The sequence below is a fragment of the Halyomorpha halys genome, unplaced genomic scaffold, assembly GCF_000696795.3.
Source record: "Halyomorpha halys isolate HHAL.00 unplaced genomic scaffold, Hhal_1.1 Scaffold531.1, whole genome shotgun sequence".
Taxonomy (NCBI): domain Eukaryota; kingdom Metazoa; phylum Arthropoda; class Insecta; order Hemiptera; family Pentatomidae; genus Halyomorpha; species Halyomorpha halys.
The window spans coordinates 577,007-599,617 of NW_027111171.1; the positions used below are offsets into that span (position 1 = coordinate 577,007).

Sequence of the window (22,611 nt, forward strand, 5' to 3'; positions counted from 1 at the left end):
TTGATTGTAAAAGCATTTCAATTTATTGATTTTTGACTAATGATTTTATAAGTTCCCCTTTTCACTATAGGGAAATTAGGACTGGATATGTACAATTATTATAATAGAATGTGACAGCTAAAGAAAATCTCCACCAACGCCAATTTGTAATCCGGTGACTGGATTGTCAGACTCTCCTACTTTCCATGGATATACCAAATTCAATTCTAATCTAGCCATATTTCCAAGTTTGAGCACAAAACCCAGCCCTAATGCAAATCTCAAATTATTCTTCTGATCCTCAAGGAAGCTTTTGAAGCCACCTACAATCAAAAAACAAATTATTAGGTAAACTAAAGTAGGGCAATAATACTGGACTAATAATAAACTGAAAACTAAAATAAGCAGGTTCATAGAGTTCATAGAGTTCTTTCATCTATCCTCTTTTCAATATTTTAATTATTCTTTAACAATAGAGAAACTTTAAATTTCATTTCTATGCACAGTAAAATAATATCCATGAATAGTAATAATTTCTTGTTTGTATCGAGGTACTGTATATATTAGATTATGGCACCAATTTAAGAGGTGAGGTACTCTACATCAGAAAGCCTCGATGATTCATGTTCAATATGGAGGAAATGGTGGATAGGAGGTGAATTGACAGGAAGAATAGTGAGTTTTACGGGTATTCACAGTAAATCCTCATGGGATGGAAACTATGTTCTGCAAGGTATTTGCATACTATGGTAGTGAAGGAGATTGCAAGTCCTAAAGGTTTAGTTTCTTGCAGGAACGGATACTTCCTTTGATTCCTTTATATGTATTTGCTTACAGTCAAGAGGGTAACTAATTCTACAAGAATTTGCTGTAGATGCTGGTGAAAGGAAAGGAGGAGAAATAGAGAGTAGGCAGAGAGGAATAATAATAAATACATTAAGAACATTACCAAAAATAGAGATAAAATATTTTGATCTAAAGATGTATGTACTTTATCTACAGACGTATATATGCCTTAGACTAACAACAGTCAAGTAGCTTCAGGAGCAGTCAAGAGATGACGTTATAACAAAATCTAAACTGCTAACAAAACTTTTCTTTTCATTTAAGCAATAGAAACTGCCATGAGACAATAGAAAACTAAACTAATATATAAAACTAAAGCTTATTAAATTTTAAATAAATAAACAAAAAGTAGGCCTTACTAAAATCAAAGTCGCCTATGTTTCCAATATTGGTGAACAAATGAAATTTAAAGAGGTCACCAACACCACCTTCACCAGGCCTGTAAGGGAGAGGTGTATACACATGGAGACCAGTAGCCCAATACATCTAGAAACAAACATATAATAAATACATCAAAGAGTACTCAATGAGTTACATTTATTTGTAAAACTGTAGTAATAAAAAAATGAAAATTATTAATATTATAATAATTGGTAATACAAATTTCCTAATCACAATGATTAATTCATAAAATCTTTAAACACTAACTTAAACTTTTTAGGGTATTTATCCATTTTCAGGATATTTTTTTCTAAAATACAACATAATACATAGCATTAAAATACTGATAAAACATATGGTGTAACATTTTATTTCATAATTTCAATACCATATATAATACAAGTATTCATTAAAACATTTTTGTAAGAATTCCAACTCTTAAAAAGATTAAATTTATTATTTAAAACCATTTTTCAACTTTACTTTTAATTTTTTTTTTCAAGTTTATTTCAAATTTATCAACTATACCTTTATTTTAGGGTTTAATACAATAAGTAGTTGACATATGATTATTATTATTATTGTTTTTTGGAATGTGTAATTTCAATTATACAGCTCAGTCTAATTACATATCTATTAGAAAACGTATTCAGACCAACTTACTTTCGCTCCTATATAATCATCACCTTCTTTAGGTCCTATACCTCGACCTGTAAATCCTCTAAAACCTAAAGGGCCACCTAAGAAGAATTTATCAATGACATCAACATCTCCATCACCAATAGGGTTTAATATACCTACATTAAAGCCACCTTGTAAGATCTGAAAAATATTTACACTTAACAGAATATAAAAATTAATTAGATGATTTCCATAAATTGAATTCAATATAACAATTTTATTTTATTTTTTGCAGAATATTTTACACATAGGATATAAATAATTCACTATTTTTGGTTAATATTGGCGATGAAGGGGAAACGACCAACAAACTAGAATAAAAAAGTTGTTCAGTCACCAATTATATCTGCCTAGAGATTCTAGTTTTCCCTGTCACCACCTACAAAATGAACTAAATATATTTTTATTTTTTTTCAACTTAATAATGTATTCTGTTATAACTAAAAGCTTTTACCTCACCATATTAGTGATCAGGATAAACTATTAGGTCAGATAAATGTTTCTACTAAAGCAAGAACCCAGGTTCACATAGAATTCTAGCTCAAACTGACATAAATCTTGGATACGATTGCACAGAAAATAGCGAAGGATTTTTTTAAATAAGACAAAACTATATATATATATATATATATATAAAACTATCTTTGAAGTTAAGAAGTAAGAATTACATTGACTTTGATATACTTGACCCATTACCATTACCATTTTGTGATTTATGATATAATATTTTAGTTTACTTTTATCTGTTTTCTATTTCACTTTTATTTGTTTAAATTTTGCACATTACTCTAAGATGCTGAAGCCCATTTTTAAGGCCTGCTATATTATTCTAAAGGGACAAGTCCCAGAATAAATAAATAATGTCATTACTGTGATAAAAGCACGGCAAATTATCACAATATGGTTTATTATTATCAAATAGAATAAAAAAAAAATTACATGTTCGGATTAATTTTAATTTTTTTTCTATAGGCTTTGGTTTTGGTATAAAGACTCTAAAGTACTTTCTTCTCTATCTCAACAAATAAGCAAAATATGGGCAAATGAAACTCGTAATCAGGCATCATTTTGGCAAAAATGATAGATGATGAAATCAAGTTTCAAGATTTTAGACGGTAACCAACAATTTTAGAGCCGTATCTTTAAAAAATAAAGCCCTGTTTTGTTTTAGATTTTTTTTTTTTAGATTCTACACATATGAGAACGTCAAATTTTGAGGACGGATAACATTTTTTTCTTGGTTTAATACAAAGATTCATAATTAAAAGTAGTAAACAAGAAACCAGATTTAGAGAATTAAAAAAAAAATTAACCATGAAATCATAAATACATGCAAGTCTATAAAGGCTGGGCAGTCCATCCAAGGAGAAATTTGCTCACACCGAAAATATTTAACACCTACTGAATGAATATGATATACTGTGTATATGTATATGATATACTGTATGTATATATGATATACTGTATGTATATATGATTTACTGTATGTATATATGATATACTGTATGTATATATGATATACTGTGTACATATAAGAAATATTCATAGCAGATTGTGTCTACATAAGAACCCATAAATAGTAAACAAAAATTATAGGTAATTTTTTTATGTTTATAACTGTGATTAACTAAACACATAAATATACTTACAACGTCGTCGTTGGGTATAGGTATAGTTTTTTGAAAGCGGACTTCATTTTTCAGAAAATTAACATTACCACCTAAACCAGCAAATTCTGTTGTCATTTGCATCAAACGCCCACAAGTTGGAAAAATGGTCGAGTTTCTGGAGTCCATGTTCCAAACATGGCGCACACTCGATTTCAATGTTGAGCCTGCCTCGTTTCGAACAAAAAATGAAGTTTGTTTGGTATCAGCTCCCATTAACCTCCAACTAGCCTCATATTGTAATTTATGGTTCCACTGTTTATTAAAATTATATTTATTTTAATCAATATAACAGTAATAAAAAATCATATTAGTATAAAGTATGTTTTTAAGGAAATATCAAACCATTATTTAAAACATAAATAAGAGAATAAATTGAAGAATTCAAAATTTAATTTTAATGCAAAAGGTTGAAAGTTACTAAGCTCTATATTGATGTTACAAATCATTTGGATCTATACAATATAATACATGCATATATTTATATCATCAATTTGGTATGAAAATTAATCTAAATTTCAAAAATAGTTGAATATATGAACTATAAATGAAGCTAAGTACTGTATTAGAAAATTGTAGATTTTATATTACTGAGAATACTGTATGATTAATATATCAGATCAAAATAGTATACTGACCCCTGGAAAAGATGTAAAACCACATTCGGCAATCAGTGCATTCTCAAAAAGTTTATATCCTGAGCTACCAGGCTCATCGTAACTTTTAACTGCTGAAAGAGACCCACTGTCAGGGTTAAAGAAAGGTATTAGATAAGTAAGGAGTAAAATTATAAATTAACTAATGAAAATTACAAAAACATTTCTTTAATCAGTTATTTATATTGGTAAAAATTTTGAGGTATCCACATTACTTACAGATGATTCAATAAATGAAAATAAATCAAAACTGGACAGTTCTTTTTATAACCACCAATTCAGTATGTAAATTTAACTAATTGAAAATAAGATTTTGAAACAATGACTATATTGATGGGTTTGGTGGGAAGGAGGACCCTTCGTAGCCGAACGAGTTAAAGCACTAACTTAGACTCGCTTGTGACTGTAGTGGTGCCAGTTCAAATTCTGCCTGGAGGGTCAACTTTTATTTCTGTAGCAGTCCCACGAAATGAAAACTTGATCCCCAACCAGGGTCAGAATTGGATTTTAGCCTGTAGATCCCCCCCCCCCCACCATGTCAGAAATGATGGGGAAGGGGGTCATAAAAAAAAGTTTAGATGAATAAATAATAGTTTATTGCCTTCTATTAACAACTTGATAGTTGTAAATTTATATAAATCCTATTTACATGAGCTTAACAATGAAATAGCTAATATATAACCCCAATAAACCAGAACAGTCGACAACCCATTACTTCTATTTAATAGTTGAGTTTATAAAGTTAAATATTTTATTTATCATGTACAAAACCAAGAATGTATAATCTGTTATTAAAATTATTTATAATAGGAATAATAACTGCATGAATTCTATTTTAAATACATATAAAAATGTCTATAATTTTATTTATTTTAGTGCATCATTGTAAACATATTCCACTCTTGGTATTAAACTAATTAGAAAGAAATTCTTAGGAAAACTTTACAGGCCAAAGTGTTAGGATGGGGAGGGACTAAAACAAAAAATATCATATATACATCCCAGGTATATAGAATTTTAAGACAGTGACAATAAATATAATTAAAGAAAAAATTCAAAAAGATCTCAACAATTAAAAATAAGTGTTTAAAACATTAACGTACATTTAAAAAAAAAAATTACAATAAGAGCAAATTAATTCACATAGACCTGTAAGTTGTTTTGGTCTCCTACAGACAATAAGACCACTAAAATGAGTAAATTTGACTCTGTTTTTAGAAGTACAGACCAGAGGTGAAGCTGAAGCAGACCTACTTAATACCTATTTAACTAAAACTTTTATGTATACAAATTTTGCTTCAACATCCATCTCTCGGATCCACGCAACTATTTATTTTAAGGAAGTTTAACCGACAAGAAATTATGTAGCAATAAATATGAAATTAAATACATACACAAGATTATGTGGAGAAATAAAAGGCTTGACAATCGATATATTTGCTGTATTTGATTTGCCAGAGCCATAAGACATGTCTCCCTTTATACTCTCCCCTCTACCCCATAAATTTGGAAAGATACCTCCAAATGAGAAAATGCCCTCACCAGAATTGGAAATATTAGTTGAGATACCACCAGTTATTCGTTTTAATTCACTCACTTCATAGTTAACCTGAAAAAAATAATCTTCATAATACTTGAATAATGTTAGAATGTTTCAAAAAATCAAATGAAGATTGAAACATACTACTTATGTTGTAAAGGTTAACATGAAAAATAATCATTTATACACCTCGGCTGTTAGACAGGGAGCAGGGAGAATGGCTAAAACTGACTACTGACAAATTTGGGACACATTTTAGATGATGCTCAGGCATTTGCAATTTTTTTAAAATTTCAAAAATAATTAGTACCTTAATTTTGCATGGAAAATATTGAAATCTTACCTTTTTTTTTTTAATATAATTTTGTCAATTTTAACTACTAATTAAAAATCAAAATTTTAACCGATTAAAACATTCTTGCAAATGTTCTCCAATTTTTTTCTTCTTTTAAAATAGTAAAAGGCAGTCAAGAGGTGAGTACAATGAAACAAGAAATCAAAACTGTTTAACACATGCCAATATTTTATAATATTAAAATAAGCCTGTTTTATTATATAAATAGAAAGGAGAATCTGAGAAGAGAAAAAAAGTGTCACTCTTCAGTATTGGATTGGTATACACTGAAGCTTCTCTTCTTTCTCGACTCCTCATACTTATTTACTTTTCTTCTTATTTACTTTGCTTATTTTTACTGTCAACCTACAAAGTGTATCAAAATGTTGACATCTATTAAATTAGTTCTCTCATAATTATTAAATTAGTTATTTTTTTTTTTTTTTGTTATTTTTTACTATTCCTCTAACCATCTTCTTGTAGATCACTACAGTCAAAAATTTCACATATAACTATTATTAAAATGATAAAGGTGAAATCATTAACCATGGCTTAAATCAAAGAAAGATGGTTTGGGTATGGTCAAAAGATAACAACACAAGGTAAAAAATGAGTTGAACTAAACAGCTAATTGCTCCTTTTTGTTTTGTTTTTACCAGACTCTAGGGTCAAGATATACTGTGGCACTCCCAACCTCAATGAAATGGGTACTTAGTAGGGGGAAATCCTGATGGATAAGTGAAATCTAACTAAATCACCTCCTTGCACAACCGAAGTCTATAAATAACCATAACCACTCTTACTAAATACTGAACCCTAAACCCTGTGTGTATTGTAGTGGTTTTTTATTTATTTTTTTTTTTTTATAACAAAGTTTCCTCATTACTACTTCCTTGATTTAATAAAATAATACAGTGACTTAATATTGCTAAAAAAAAATCAAAAAAATCAGTTAATTACAAACAAAATCATTAAACAATAATTACCTCAAAACCAGAAGGTGTTGCTGCTGGACCCGAACTAGTATCAATATGAATGGCAATGGATTTGAAACACCCAAGCTTTAGCAATTTCTGTCTGACTCCATGAGCTTTTTTGATTATCTAAAAACAGACAAATAGCTGAGTGTGGTCCGGTACCTAAGGCTAACACTTTGATTCTTATAATAGATAAACTGCATCAGCAATTTAAAAGTAACATAATCTGAAAAAATATATAAACCAGAATTTGAATACTTAATGAATCATAAAATAACATTACTTTAGACAGAGAAGAAAAGTATCTATTTAATCAAGAATACATCAAATATAAATTGATAAGAGTATAAGGGATAAGTACACACTATATTTAACAGTTTCACTATTGATAACAATAAAATATTAATTTTTGAAACTAAATTTATAATTCTTTTTAATAAAACCCGTGTGAAGTCCCTTCCTAAGGACAGTTACAATAATGCTCTCCCTCTTCCCTCCCCCCCCCTCCAACATAAAAGTTATACATTAAACTTTAATTCATTATTATTATTATTAATTTATTTACGCCGCCCAATTTTTTAAAGTCATTGTTAAAATTATTAAATTCTAAATTTTCAACAGACATAACTTATAAAAGGAAGAGACACAGACAATTCACAATACTGATTACAAAATGTTTTATTATATGGATTCCTAAGACAATTGTTTTAAATACTACAGTTAAACCTAGATTTCAATTGTGTCATTTTTTATGATATTGATAATTATAAATAGTAGTTATTAGCACTCACTCACTCCTTTCAAAAAGAGTAAGTATGCAAGAACTCGTCAGGAGCCCAATTATGAGAAAAGATAGAGGGAAACCAGCAAAAAAACGAAACAAGAGGATAATTTCAAACAACAAATCAAAAAAAATATACAATAACAGACAAGTAGAAAATAGAGAACTATCGAAAAGCTTCCTCTTCCCGAGCTAAAAAAACAACCAAAAAGCAACAGAAAGCCAAAGCACCCAAAAGACATACAAAGAACATCAAGTGGAGAAGGAACAAAATTGCAAGTGCAAAGTTTGAGTTCTGTACAAAACAAAATGCCACACTCCACTCGGGCAAAATAAAAATCTGAGATATGAGAAATGAAATGCAAGAACTAAACTAAACATATCATAAAAAAAAAAAAAAAAGGAAACCACAACACAATTTACTTGCCTAATTTAAAGTATAAAACTGAAAAATTTAAGATTAGGCAATCAATATATGGATTAATATTTGAAAAGTCAACTTTAAACTTAAAAAAAGAAAAAAAGAAGCAATTTTTCAGAATAGTATTAACAGGTGGCTTCAGGTAACTAACAAAACCTCTTTCTGGAATAAGCTTGTCATGGAGAACCTTCAGTGCTATTGTTTTTAACTGCAATTCCCTCTCTGCTTCTGGTCCTTAATTCTTTCATCTGACTTAATTGTGACCAGTGGGAATTCCAATTTTTTTTTTTAAAGGTACTATTATATTAATGAGGTGTATATAAAAAAAAAAAAAACTGACCGGTTTCCAACCAAATATTTGTATTATTATTTCTTTGAGATAAAATACAATTAATAGTCCATTGTTACCTACCGCCATTAACCATCTGCTCAATCCCACGCAAATACCATTCTTTGGAATGGCTGTCAAAGAACTCTTGGACTGCAATTTCAACTTCTCCAAAATTATCAAATTTTTTCCCTAGAAGGAAATGGGCCATGAATCGAAACAAGTAGTAATCCGACGGTGCGAGGTCTGGACTATATGGTGGATGAGGCAAAAATTCTTCGAGCCAGCCATTGCTCACGGATATTTGGATTTTGCCAGTAAACCCACTTTTCATCACAGGTGACAATGTTCAGGTAAAATCTCATACCAAAAGGGTTTTCAATACATTTTCACAAAATTTTAACCTCTTGGCTGATACCTGGGGAGTAAGTTTGTGAGTCTACTGCTCCTTTTCACCTTCCTCATTGAGATTAGATGGGGAATAACAGTATCTTTCGACAAACGACACTACCGCAAGTTCGCAAGTACTTGTAAATGGATTTGACTCAACAGCTTCCTGCAAAACCTCATCAATATCCACTAATGGTCGCCCAGAGCCTTTCTATTGTATATCCACTGCTAAATTTTTCAAACTAACATCACGCAGTGTGCTTGACAAGGACACCTTCCCTTTATATTTAATAATTTCACGAGTTGCTTCAGCGGCTGTGAAATTTTTTTTTCCAGAAATGCTTTAAAATTACGAGAATTTCATAAGACACTGTCATGTTTCTTCTTTGAAACAAATAACTAAACTGAGGCTTTTTTTGAAGAAGTCAAATGGGATTAAACAAGCTTAGAGAATGCTGTAAAGGGATTATTAAGTATTAAATAGGATTAAAATATTTACAGTCCTTAGTAAAGAAATCTTGAATTTGATAAAATGGTCAATTTTTTTTATACACCCCAATATACTATACACATTATATTATATTATTAATACATTATATAATACACTCCTCTCTATATTATTTTAAATAAAAATCAAACAAAAACTCTATTGGTCCAATCAATATGAATATACTTACAGATTTTTAATCAAACTTTTTAACGTTTTTCTACATAAATTTATTACTTGTTAGTTTTTTGGTTAATGGTGTATCTGTAGGCAAATATACAATTGATAAACAAAGCTAAGCAGAAGAAATTATAAATTTTAGGGAAATTTAATAAGGAAATTTTGATTGGAAGAATATTTTAAATACTCCTTTCTACATAGTGCCTTGCTTATTTTATCTTAAAATTGAGACAGTATTAAGAAGTAGAAAAATTGAATCCCAGACTTTATAACAGGACTATAAAATCATTTAATATAATTAGCTTCCTCATAGCTTTAATCATGCAAAAATATTAGGTTTTTAATGTAAATACAATATACATGATAAACATAGAGAATATTTAGAGAGTTTAATTTGATTCAAACAAGGTTAATGGAAAACTTTCCATAAATTAATATTACAAACTAAACAACAAAGTTTATTTAATAAACTGCCCCAATGCAGGCATTTTTCTAGTGCGCTCTTAACAATAAGTATCAGTGATTCACATTTTACAATCAAAAGCGACAGTTATAGAGCTAGGTGGTTGTGGCTTAACTAAGGACAGCTGGACCCCAACACAGGCATTTTTCTAGTGTATTCCTTCCCTAATATCTCTCTCCTACCTGAGCTAAACACTTAAAATTGGTGCCTACTATTAAAAATATTGAAATGATTCTTTTAAATTGACATTGTTATAATACCAATCCTAATTAAATTCCTCACATTAAATCAACTTTTTCATTAACTAGAAACGCTTTCCAATACAATCGTTTATGCACTACGACAGGCACTATGCCACAATTCATTACATAGATTACATACACAATTATTTATGCTATAGAATGTGAAACATAATTGAATAAATATATTCACAACTCTTGTGACAGATTTGTGAAACAGTAGTCTTTAGAATTTATGCTCTGAAAAGGCCAGCTCTTACTAATACATGTTTAGGATTTATTGAGAAATTTATGCACTTCCTTATAATATTGAAAAATATTTTTAAAAAAGTAAAAACTTATGTGAAATTCAATTATAATTTCACTGATAAGTGGTTTGCAATACTAAAAACTATGTCATCAGTTCAAAAATATATCATAATGTAAACAGATAAGTTATCTCATAAGTAACATCACCAAAAAAATTAAATAACAGCCATATAACAAAAAATTATTTTAGTGTTTCATATAAATAATTTATTTATATATATTTATATATTATTCATATATAAATAATTTATTTAAATTGTATTATTATAATTGTTGAAGCATAATAAAAATAACAATTTGTTTTAATTAAAAACTGAGTTTTACATTGCTCTGTACAAGAGAATACTAGTAGGAAGGAAAGAATACTAGTAAGCCATATTGTATAATTTAAAATTCTTACAAGATAATCAAATATTAAGTTCAATAGAAGACGGGAATGAAAAAAAAAAGTCACACAATTATAACAAAAACTATTAATTAACATTACCTCTTCAAAGTTAGTTGCATTGAATAAATCTTTTACAGTGCTAGCAACAATATCATCTTTAGTTCTTCGTAATCCATTAACGGTAACAACATCTACTCTTGCCTACAGAAGAAAAGATTTGTTATAAAAAATTACAAATAAACATAAAGACTGCTTAAAAAATATAACTTACGTTAATGCCCTGAAGATTGATACTTTGTGATTCTGTTCTACCCGATGTATCACAAGGGTTATCGCCAGAATCAAATGGTGTTTCATGCTAAAAATCCATAACTAATACATTTTTAGAAATTTCAATAAAAGTACATGATTTTAGTGCATTAAAATATTTTATAAAAAATTTCACTTATCAGTCACAATACACAACAATAATTTAGTTCATAACGTAGAAATGATATGAAAAAATATTACTATTCAATATTGCTTGTAATAAGCATGTTTCAAGATTGACAAAGTAAAAACTTTTATTGTCAAATATCTGGTCTATCTACTGGGGAAGGATTTTTCTAACCACTTTTGCTGCTAAGACCAAAACAATAACTCCATGCAGTGTCTTCAATAATATTGGTCGGATTTTATTTTATTCATAACATTAAATATATTTAGTTTATCAATTTTAACTATCCCATTTTTGTTTTGTAGATAATGTAGTTGTTTTTAATTGGCTCTTTATGGAATCAGAGGGCTAAAACATAGACACATTGAAAACTGCACATAGAAAATTTAACCCAATAACAACACTCTCTTTACCTAGGTGGTAAGGAAAGTAAAAACATGAGTAAAATGCTGTATATCTAATAATACTAATCTGATTTTGATATTTCTCTTTTGTTTGTGGAATTGTATTACCTTTTGAATAAATATATATATGGTTTTCCGTATTACCTATCAAAGCATAACAAATGGAATTATTATCACTTTACATTTACTTGACCAGCTAGGAGTAATACATAAGAATATAATAAAATATATGGTAGGATATTTTTTTATAATAATTAAAAACCATTTAACCAAAATATGTAATTTTAACAATGTCAAGATGATTAGGAAATCTATATAAAGATGTGAGATCACTATTTTGGAATTAACATGAATTTATTTCACTATTAGAAAAAACAAAAATCTTGACCAAACAGTGTGTTGGAGGCGGTTTTTTCAAAATATTAAGTTACAAGATATTAAAAAAACTCGACGAGGAGCAAAGACAAACATTAATAAATTTAAAATTGCCTAGACCAATTAAAATTTGATACCCTGAATAGTATCTTTAGTTAGAAACCAAATGAATAGTGTCTTTATAACTTCTATCTGAATACTTTTTACCTGTCTGATTAAGCATTGCATCATAAAATAAACCTTTTAAAAATCGAGGCCTTTCTCCTCATGGACCAAAGAATAACTTCCATGACATAAAATAATTAAGGAATAATTTCTTTATGACTTGATTTATAATAAGTTGTTTAAATTTACTTACTAGATCAAAACCCAAGGCACTTTTTCTTCGCTCCTGGAACATTCCAAAAATTCACAAGGTTAAAATAAAGTAAATAAATACTACTCAAATAAGTTATTTAACGCTAAAATCACTGATCACTGTAATTTTAATAAAATAATGTAATGAAAATCAATTCTGGGTAATATAACCTGCTCAGAGAGCAAACTATCATCACCAAAAATAGGCACAATTTCAAATTCATTTTTCTAGCAGTACTTACTTTCGCATACACTTTGTTTATCATCATGATAATCAAAATGAGAAATTTTTCGAAACGTCAAAGTGAAAAAATATTGTCTAATTTGAAGTTGACATTGCTAGAAGGACATAACCTGCACAGAACTACATCATTACAGACTAGGAAACTAATCGACTTGGCCTGGCTTATTGCTCTCAAGGGGAATTACATCTGTTCCGATTGATACTATCACCAAAAGCAAATTAGACAATCACGAGCTCTATTATACATCATAAATACTTTGTTAATTTCAACTCCAGTAAGTACATTAAATTTTCAAAAGTTATGTTATTTATGCCATTACTAATCAATTAACAACAAAATAGTATAGAATAAATGCAGATGTAAAAATTAATGCTAATAACCTTTTGGTTATTAGACTTTGAATTATATTTTTAATATATATATAATGAAAAAAGTTCAACTAACTTTATGTTCATTTGGGTTGTTTTAATTAGGTCATTTTAAATTAAAATGAATAAATGCTACGAAAATTAGTTTATCTTATTTAGATATAGAAAGGTTCACAAAGAAAAGATCAGATATTTTATTAATTAGGACGTGCTTCTTGTTTAATGGTTACAATTACAATTTAATGAGAACACCCCAGAGCGTAAATGTCCCTTTGGTTTGACGAATGTATTGAATATCAATGTTGCATTTTCATAAACAAATATTAAAAATGTAAAATGCAAATTATATGGTGCTAACCATGTTGCCGAATATTGTTTGTAAACCAAAATATGTCATGTTCCAGCCCACATTCTATAAAAAGTTATAACAGAAGAGAAACGTTTTAGTTAAAAAAAAAAAAAAAGAAATTACAAACTGTCAAAGACGATAGAGGTGTCCTGGGGAATTCTGAAGATCGTACAAATCAATTAAGTAAAGTTTAAGTTTATCTTCGAGTTTTCCAGACACCAATATATACCGTACAACAGATGTTAAAGTGGAGGAATATAAAGGATGTGACTAGGAGCATGTTGATTTCAAAAAGTATTTGGTGGCGAAAGTAGTTTAGGTGCTTTAATGTGGAAAAGGTATGACGAGGGATATCCGGAACATGTTTTTCTTGAAAGGGATATGGTCAGAGATGATTCCGTGGTTTTTGATGGTTGGATAGAATTTTATGGGATATTATTGAGGAACAAGGTTGGGATATAAGATGAAGTGTTTAGGAGCTGATTAGAACCTATTACAGTGGCATTAGTCTTCAGCTTAATCTTGTTTCCTACGTCCTAGTGAATGAGTTGATTCAAATTGTCTTGAAGTTTTTTCGTGGCTATCGATAAGAGGTCGGATAGTGAGAAGAAGAAATAAATTTGGAAATCATCAGAATAGATATGGTATTGTTAGTGAAAGATGACAAGTGGAAAGTCTTTAATGTATCGGGTTGTAAAATAAGTTCGTTGCGTTTTTTACTGGTGATTTCAATAAAAACTTCAGATTCTTGTAAATATTTTTAATCAGTTATATATGACCCATTTTGATCTATTATATGTTGCAATCTTTCAGGTATTTTTTTAATTCCGTCCCCCCAGAACTTCTCAGATTTTTGCGCAATGAACTCCTCTATGTGTGTTTTGCAGTCCTCGAGTGAATTGGTGTGTTTCCCGTTATGAGAGTTTTGAGAGCTTTGCGTCTTCCAAGTCAAAATTTCCGGTTCTGAACCGAGCAAACCACTTACGGATGGTGCTTTCTCCTGAGGCATCATCACCATACACACTACATATTTTGTTGACCATTTGTGCAGAGGATTTTCCTTTACGGAAATAAAAAATCATTAAATGACAAAAATGGATTTTTTTTCTCTTCCATTTTGAGCAAGCAAAATACCACTTAAAGATAAAGGCTCTCGGTTGAAACTGATGCATAAAAGCACCTTAACTAATCCTTCTTTAGAATATGTAAACATTATTGTTCAAGTAAACATGATTTTATAAACACAGAGAGGATTAAATTGAAATATTGAAAAACGCTACGAACTTATTTTACTACTCAATAGATAACTAATATGGTAAGATATAGTGGCCAATTCTAGGGGACATAAGACAGAGGAAGAATGTCTTGGATTTATCCAGGTTGATCTCGGAGTTCTACATACTTCATGATCTGGGAGGAAGGATTTGAACCAGCTCAGAGCACTGTTGAGGAAGGAAAGGTTTTGGAGTTTGGTTATGAGTTATGGTTTTATGGTTATGATGATGTATCAAAAGTTTAAAAAGGTAAGGATCGTTAATTCTTAGTGTTCATTAAGGATTTGGAGGTCGTGGGATATTTTGAGGTGAGCGAATTGCGTTGAATAGCCTGGTCGAGAGCAGGATTGGACAAAGTTAAAGAAAGAACGTTCTTCCAGGAAGTTTGATAGTAGTTGATTAAACATTTTATTAAAAGATCGACCTGACACGGTTTTCCAGGAATAAGGGACTATAGAATTTTCCCAAGAATAAGGCATATTGTTGGAATCGAGACAGGTAGAAGTTCTTCGAGTGCAAAGGTAATCAACTACCGGTCTAAACTGTCATTTATGCGAGATAAGAGAATCCTCAAACTATGTTTTGATAGTCCTTATGTAGAATACAATCTCTCAAGTTAATATGAGAGCACACCAATACGGATGTAGAAATGAGTTGAATGTTTTATTCGAAAACGTAATATTGAATTATAAAAGCTATTTTCTTGAAAATATCCTGAACCATAACTTCTCAACTGATATAGAGCATTCAATTAAATCAGTAACCCCGTATAACCACCACTTTGCAGTTTCAACCTACTTTAATCTGGACCATATTTAACATAAATGTTAAATTAAATTAAGCCTAAAGGCTAAATTAAAAAAAGGTAAGGTGCATCAGCCAACTAAGATTAGGAAACCCGGAGCACATCGAACTACACCAAGCAAAACTCACACTTTCAAGGCAAACAAACTCTGCCCATTCTACAGAAGCTAGTTCAATACTGGTTTGTATCACGTCTTCCTACATAGTCCAACCTTTAAAGAAAATAGATAATATTTCTCAAAGTCACCTTGCGACGTACAGAACATCCAAAATAAATTGAACATTGACAATGAAGCTAAATTGAATTGACTCTGTATTTTTATTGTAATAATTTTGACTCTGTAAGTGGCATGTTAATAATTTTTGAAGTCCAATTAATATTTTTTACTAATATTATGTTTTAGTCGATATAAAGTAATTCTGATTATTATTATGTTTAGTGTAATAGAGTAAAGCCTGTTACGTCATTAGTTTGGTATTATCAAGTATATCTATTGTTTATTTTTATTGTAATGGAGCAATAGACTCAGGTTTTGTTATTAAACGTGCAATGTAATGACTTTGTCTTGCACAAATAAATATATATTCTATTCTGTTCTAAATATATTAAATTTGGAAAGAAAATGATTATGATGAGTCGAGGAAAGTTAAGTTAAGGGGAAGTTTAAAATTTTAATGTTTATTGGTGTGATCATTGTTGATTGAGTTTTTCACTTAGTTAAAATTAGGAATGGAACAAATCTCGAAAAACTATCACGTGGAACCGAGTTGGAATTAATTCTTTTTTCTACAGTATATAATACGTATATATTATTGTTCTTGTTACTTTGACTTACCTATTTGTGAAATATATAGTAAGGTGAAGTATTGAGATCACTTAAGTCTGAATACCGAAATCTGGCCAAATGGTCTATGTCGAGTGTCTGTGAACAGCCCAATTCAAAAACGAAAAGAATAAATTACACATATTTTTCGATTTTCTCAAATGATTGTGATTAAACACGGTATATCTTTATGTGTGGTCTTTATTATCAGGTCGGTCGTATTGTCTTTGAAATAGTTTTAAAGGGCATAAATGCCGAATTTTTAAAATATCTTCTTCTAAATTACCTCTAATTTTGCTCATTTGGAATAGTCAACCATCTCTCATAGTTAGCAGTAATGGAAACGGATAAATATGAATTATTAAAGAACTTGATAATCAGAAATAGAAGAAAAAGAGTTTTTACCCGACAGGCCGAGACAATAGTAAAAACTGGATGGGAGGTCTGAAATAGCCGAGAGCGCCCGATCTTTCATGATCTCATTCTAATATATTAATACATATTGGTTTTGTTATCGTTTGCAAAACTGTTTTATTTTAGCCAGTTATAAAGTAATGTTGGTTTTTCACTTCTCAAGAAACCTCTTAACATTTCGCATGCCTACTACACGGGTCCGTGGTGTATTGTGCGCGCAGCGCATGGTGCCCACACACTACACGGATCCGTGATCGCGCACAACAAAAAACGCGTCACTCTATTGCAGGAATTGCTGCCGAAAGTTGCTTTTGCACTTGTTTCTTGTAATAGAGTATTCATTTTAAACGTATTTAGTGGCGGTTTTTTAAAAACATTTTTATTTTTGTATTTTTTCGCTATTCAATTAAGGTTATATATATTATATATATGTTCAACCATGAATATTGAAGCTGGTCCAACAGAACGAAAGTCTTAACGTTTGGTAGGTATAAATGGGAAAATATACCACAAAAAACTAAATTTACAAAAAATGAAGTTAATTGGTTATAAACACACTTATTACTACTGGAAAAAGGGAATAAATCTGGCATTTTTTTATGGTGCCAGAGAAATAATTTTTTTTTCAAAACGTGTATTTCAGTCGAAAACTCGAATTCGAAATTTTCACGTTCTAATAGAAAGGCAATAGAAAATAATATTGTACAAATACGACTTGTTTAAGGTTATATTTTTGAATAACCAGGTAATAATGAATTCAATTGCATTGTAAAATTTAACCAATTGTACTTACGTTGTAATCTCAAAAGCTCATGGTGACGTTAATAAGTAGTTTACTGATACCGAGCAAGTAATATTCATGCAAATCAAAAGTATAATTCTTTTTCCTATTTGGCAACCTGTTGTACCGGATGTCTTTTGATACCAGCTTTCATCTATCTCACTCCATTTAATGTTTATTATCAAACCAGAAGCCAATATTAAAACTGAATACATACCCTAGCTTATTTTATACTAATAAAGTGAGTAGATGAACAACACACGAGCTTTTATTCTAGTTAATTACCGATTGTCCGATTCTATTGAAACAAGCTATAATGTTTTTCTTTTGAAATTTTTCAAACTCAAAATTAATTTTAAGCTGATTTTTCTAGAATCGGTAAGTTGTTTAATTAATATCTATTCTGAGCATATATATTATTAACATTTTATAATAATTAAAAATTAAAACAACAATTTTTGTTAATGTATTTTTGCGCATATGTTTTAAACAAGAATTTTATTATTTATTTATTATATTGTAATATGCCTTTGCGTAAAGTAGATCGGCCTGATTGGAATTTTTTGAAGTTTAAGCACTGTAAAATATTACACGATGGATCTTTACAGGTATTAAGTTGATATTTTCTTATGTATATATTTTTTTATCTTAATAATTACATCTTATAATAACAAAACTAAAACTGCCACTTCTCTTTAAATTGGCATAAGTTATCGGTGTTTTATTATTTGGGGTCACTAAATCAATCAGAACCAGTGCGTGCCTATCATTGAATAAAACAGGTTACGAAAACAAGTATTGAATTTCTATTACAAATCAATAAACTATTTGAAAACGATGTGCACCCATTCCATAGCTCACAGAACGCGTGCTTAATGTAGTATATTTGTAATAGAGTTCAGGGGAGAAAAGAACACGCTAGACCTGATCTTCATTCTAAAACAGAACAAAAAACGGTGAGAAGTAGATTGTGATGTGCACGTCTTTGTTGATTACTAAGCAGCCTATGATTCCGTCGACAGAAACTGGCTTTGAAAGATCATGACTGAGCTGGCAATCCTCGAGAAATCCCTGACAAAAGCGTGTGCAAATGAACCTAAATCCACAGTCGTGGTAAAAGAAGAAGTAAATGAAGCCGTTGAAGAGAGACCATCTCTGAAAGAGGGAGATGGATTCTCGCCAATACTGTCCGACTTGAAGCCCCTGAAGAAGTGATTAGAAGAATATCACGCGAAAATGGTGGTGTACCTCGGAATGGAACATAAAATTCTAGTGTGCGCGTTGGATTTTAATCACGACGTTGCGGTCCTAAGAAGTAACCGAAATGACATGGAAAGACTAATAATTTCCTCCGAGTTCCTCAGCTAGTAAATAGATGAACATAACAAAAAGTATATGATTATAAGCCGAAAAATCCATCTTAACGGCAACAACAGGGTTTGCGTGTATGGGAAATCGTTTCCAAAATAAACAGTTTCAAATACCACGGCTCCACAATACAAATATGTGACAATGAATCAGGACGCCTCTACACAACATTGAATGCCACTATCGTTGGCAACAGACAACGTGAGAAGCCGGTCACTAGATAGATAAACATAATTAACAAAGATGCAAACTGGAAAGCAATATCACAGGCGTGGAGATGTGGAGAAGGCTAGTTCAGGTGACCTAAAGATCTATAGAGCGAACCGGAAAAAAAAAATAATAATATATATATGTGTATTATTTTTTTAAAATTTCTTAAAAATCTATTAAATCAACCCTAAACCATTCCGTGAAGCAACAAATTTTAATTCCATGTAAATATCAGGTATCATGTTTTATGACTGAGTCAGAGGGTTGAACATCTGTATGTGCTAGACAAGTGGCGTTTGAAGTTCGCAGTATTTAGTTTGTTTTTTTTAATTTTAAGGTTTTGCGCACTACCACAACCCTACTCTCCCTTCCCTCCCCCCCAATAACTCAATAATAAATCTTCATTTGCGTGACGTAACTCAAAAGCATACAATTCACTTTACATTTTTTTCTAAAAAAAAAAATCCTGGTTATGGAGCTCCTCTATATCTGAAATGTTTTATTATTTTCTCATACCATAAGCTATGGAAGGATTAATGTGAATTTACTCCTTTCATGATCTGTATTTCTGCTTGACAGATTTTTGTGATTATTAGTTGCTATTGCATGCCAAGAAATATTGGAATTTTTTCCCAGTATGTTAGCTACTAGTCTACAGATCTCATAATACATATTGGGAGTAATATCGAAAAACACTAGGATTTTGTTTCATAAATTGTAATGTTTAATACACCAGGCAACACTAAGTGTCTCGAATCTAAACGAGAAAAATTTGTACTTGAAAAAGACGGATTTTAGAACGATGAAAAAGATGATATTACTTTCAATTGTTATTATCTGGATATTTTAAATGCAAAATTGTATGGTTTATTTAATATAAATAAAAAATAAAAAAAACAAAACAAGGATTTTGTTTTTAATTTACGATTCTTTAATGGCAATTTTTAGTATTGTCTACAAATTTTTAGCATTCATGATTTGTTTTTCTGAAGGAAAAGCATTTCCCAACTGAACGTCCATGGGAGAGGGACAGGATACGGAGCCTACTTAATAAAATATCCACTCCGGAAACATTATTTTCAGCCAAGCAGGAGAAGTACAAATATCTGGTATCAATTAGTTCTTTTATTTTAATATTCTAAAGGTTGAATTGACATATAAGTTAAAAAAACGAACTGAATTAATATTGGTTATGCGTTTGATACATGTTTAACTCATTAATCTAATTCGTGTGTGTGATTAAAATGATCTAATAACCATCAAGAGTGAGTGATATATAAGTAATAGCCATTTATAAAAAAAAATATATATATAAAAAAATAATTTTATTTAAAAACCTACTACGGAATTAACACTCTTTTCTAGAACCTCTACTTGGTATACCAGTCGGGTATCTTCCACATTTGAACAAATCTCCTATGAAAAAGATTGATTAAGCTCTCTTAAGTTTACTATAATTCTTGAGTAAGTATAGTGTAATGACAGTGATCTAATTGAAATTATAAAACAGAGATAAAACTATATGTAATACCTTTAACATTGTTAGAAGTTCGTAATGACTTGATTAGATTTGAAGGGAAAAAAGTACTGGCGGTTATCATTTTACTTGTAACAAAAGAAATTTTGTCTAATTATTAATTATTTAATCAAGCATCAAATCGCTTTTTGCAACAGAACGATTTATGATACTAATTGTATGAATATTATTTAATGATAGTGATAGTATAAGGATAGTGATATCAAATAATAATTGATAGTAAATATAAATAATGAACAATGACACTATGCTCCATAATATCCGTTCAGATTTATATCTGAGTAAACAATCCGATAGATTTAATGAATTTAATTATGTTATTAATGTTCTCACTGTGGCCCACTGCCTTGTAGAGTTGTCGAGGAACACTGCAACTCTCCATGAACCCTCTGTACCGAGGACACTCCTCAAAAATGTTACAGCGTTGGCACTGAGGTGGATCTTTTCTTGTTATGAGATGTTCAGATTACAGTGCCCAGTATTATGACCAGCTCCTCTCTTCTACATTGTCTGGAGGACGAGACCCATCAACTGACCGCTGCCTTTATGATTTTAAGATTATTATTTTTTATTACTGACCAATTCTGCTTCCAGTCATTTAATATTCCAATCCGTATTGGTTGAAACGTGTCTTAAAGGGGGAACTGGCCGTTATATTCTCCAGTGAGTGGCCTGATGACTTTATTTACAAAGCAACTCTCAATTATGCGTGTAAGGAAAAACTTCCAACAGTGTCTTTTAATGTGTTAGCTGGACATATAACACTAGAAATTATATTTTTAATCTAAGGTCCTTTTCCAACCTCTCCACTAATATTACTATTGAGTAACATAATTATGGTGTTTATTTATTGTGATAGTAAATTGAATTTTATTCATATTTATACAATATTTAATATTTGTTTGCTAGACATCAGAAACTAATAGCTATATCTTTATAATATCTTAGCCTTAACAATACACTTTGTCATCGTTAATAGGTTCCTCAAACATTAAACATCAAATTTATGTTCAAGCCAAGACTAAGATTTGCCTTTTTTCATAATTAGCACTCTCGAATCATCATGAAACCAACTATTCATGAGTCCATACAGCACCTACTAACCTATATTGGTAAATAAGAGAAGAGAAAAAAATCATCTTCCTCTTCTTAATGGTCTAGGGATTGATACTGTTAAGCCTCCTCAATTCGACTTTGTCTCCTTAGCTTAACTAAAAGGAACAAAATAAACGCTGGCTCGGATAGAAATATTTATTTATAAATTAAATACAAACCAATACATAACTTAAATTAAAAAAAAAAAAAGAGAAACTTCCCAAATAATATAGAACCCAATTAAAAATAAAAAAATCCTTCTTTTGAAGCAAATTACTAAAAAAAAAATTGCTAATTACAATTTTTTGGCGAATTGATGAACTCTGATGGGTCGGGGTCTTGAAGTCCGTTCCGAAAGGTCGGAGACGATAATCTCAATCCACGTCGGTGGGTCCACACGTCGAAGCGGCGCTCCGCTGATCTCAGCGACGGGGTGACTACGTCGACTACTCGACAGGGCGAGTATACATAGGCTACTCGACCTTAGCCCACTGTAGTATTGTTGTGGCTAATCCCGACTAGCCGGTATTTCACCGTATAAACATTACAATTCCCTTCACGTAAAACAAAATATACTTATCATAAAAATACATAGTGAACAATGTAATTAAATATATTTACTGCCTATTAAAATATTTACATATTAATTAATATACATGGCGTTAACAGATACAGTTATTATTTGCATTTACAAATATTTTTATTCCATGGGCCAACTAAAAT

General features: G+C 30.2%; 2 protein-coding genes across 3 annotated transcripts in view; one reads left to right on the forward strand and one right to left on the reverse strand.

Annotated features, from left to right (window-relative positions):
* LOC106683946 (sorting and assembly machinery component 50 homolog B) lies at positions 1 to 13,166 on the reverse strand. 2 transcript variants are annotated; one of them, XM_014425715.3, is made up of 11 exons: positions 12,862 to 13,166; positions 12,621 to 12,653; positions 11,319 to 11,405; positions 11,147 to 11,248; positions 7,071 to 7,187; positions 5,605 to 5,819; positions 4,193 to 4,298; positions 3,537 to 3,809; positions 1,870 to 2,028; positions 1,185 to 1,311; positions 1 to 302 (listed from the first exon to the last, which is right to left on the reverse strand). In XM_014425715.3, exons 1-11 carry the CDS (start codon positions 12,886 to 12,888, stop codon positions 118 to 120), a joined length of 1,431 nt encoding a protein of 476 aa, XP_014281201.1. In that variant the 5' UTR covers positions 12,889 to 13,166; the 3' UTR covers positions 1 to 117. The 2 variants fall into 2 exon arrangements, with proteins under 2 accessions (XP_014281201.1, XP_014281202.1); XM_014425716.3 differs by lacking the exons at positions 11,147 to 11,248; positions 11,319 to 11,405; positions 12,621 to 12,653; positions 12,862 to 13,166 and adding an exon at positions 8,676 to 8,696.
* LOC106683944 (DNA ligase 1) overlaps positions 13,113 to 22,611 on the forward strand; it is a 19,520-nt gene continuing 10,021 nt past the window's right edge. The window contains exons 1-2 of the mRNA XM_067049247.1: positions 13,113 to 13,138; positions 20,249 to 20,365. The gene's annotated coding sequence lies outside the window, so the exon portion shown is untranslated. The remainder of the gene's footprint in view (positions 13,139 to 20,248; positions 20,366 to 22,611) is intronic.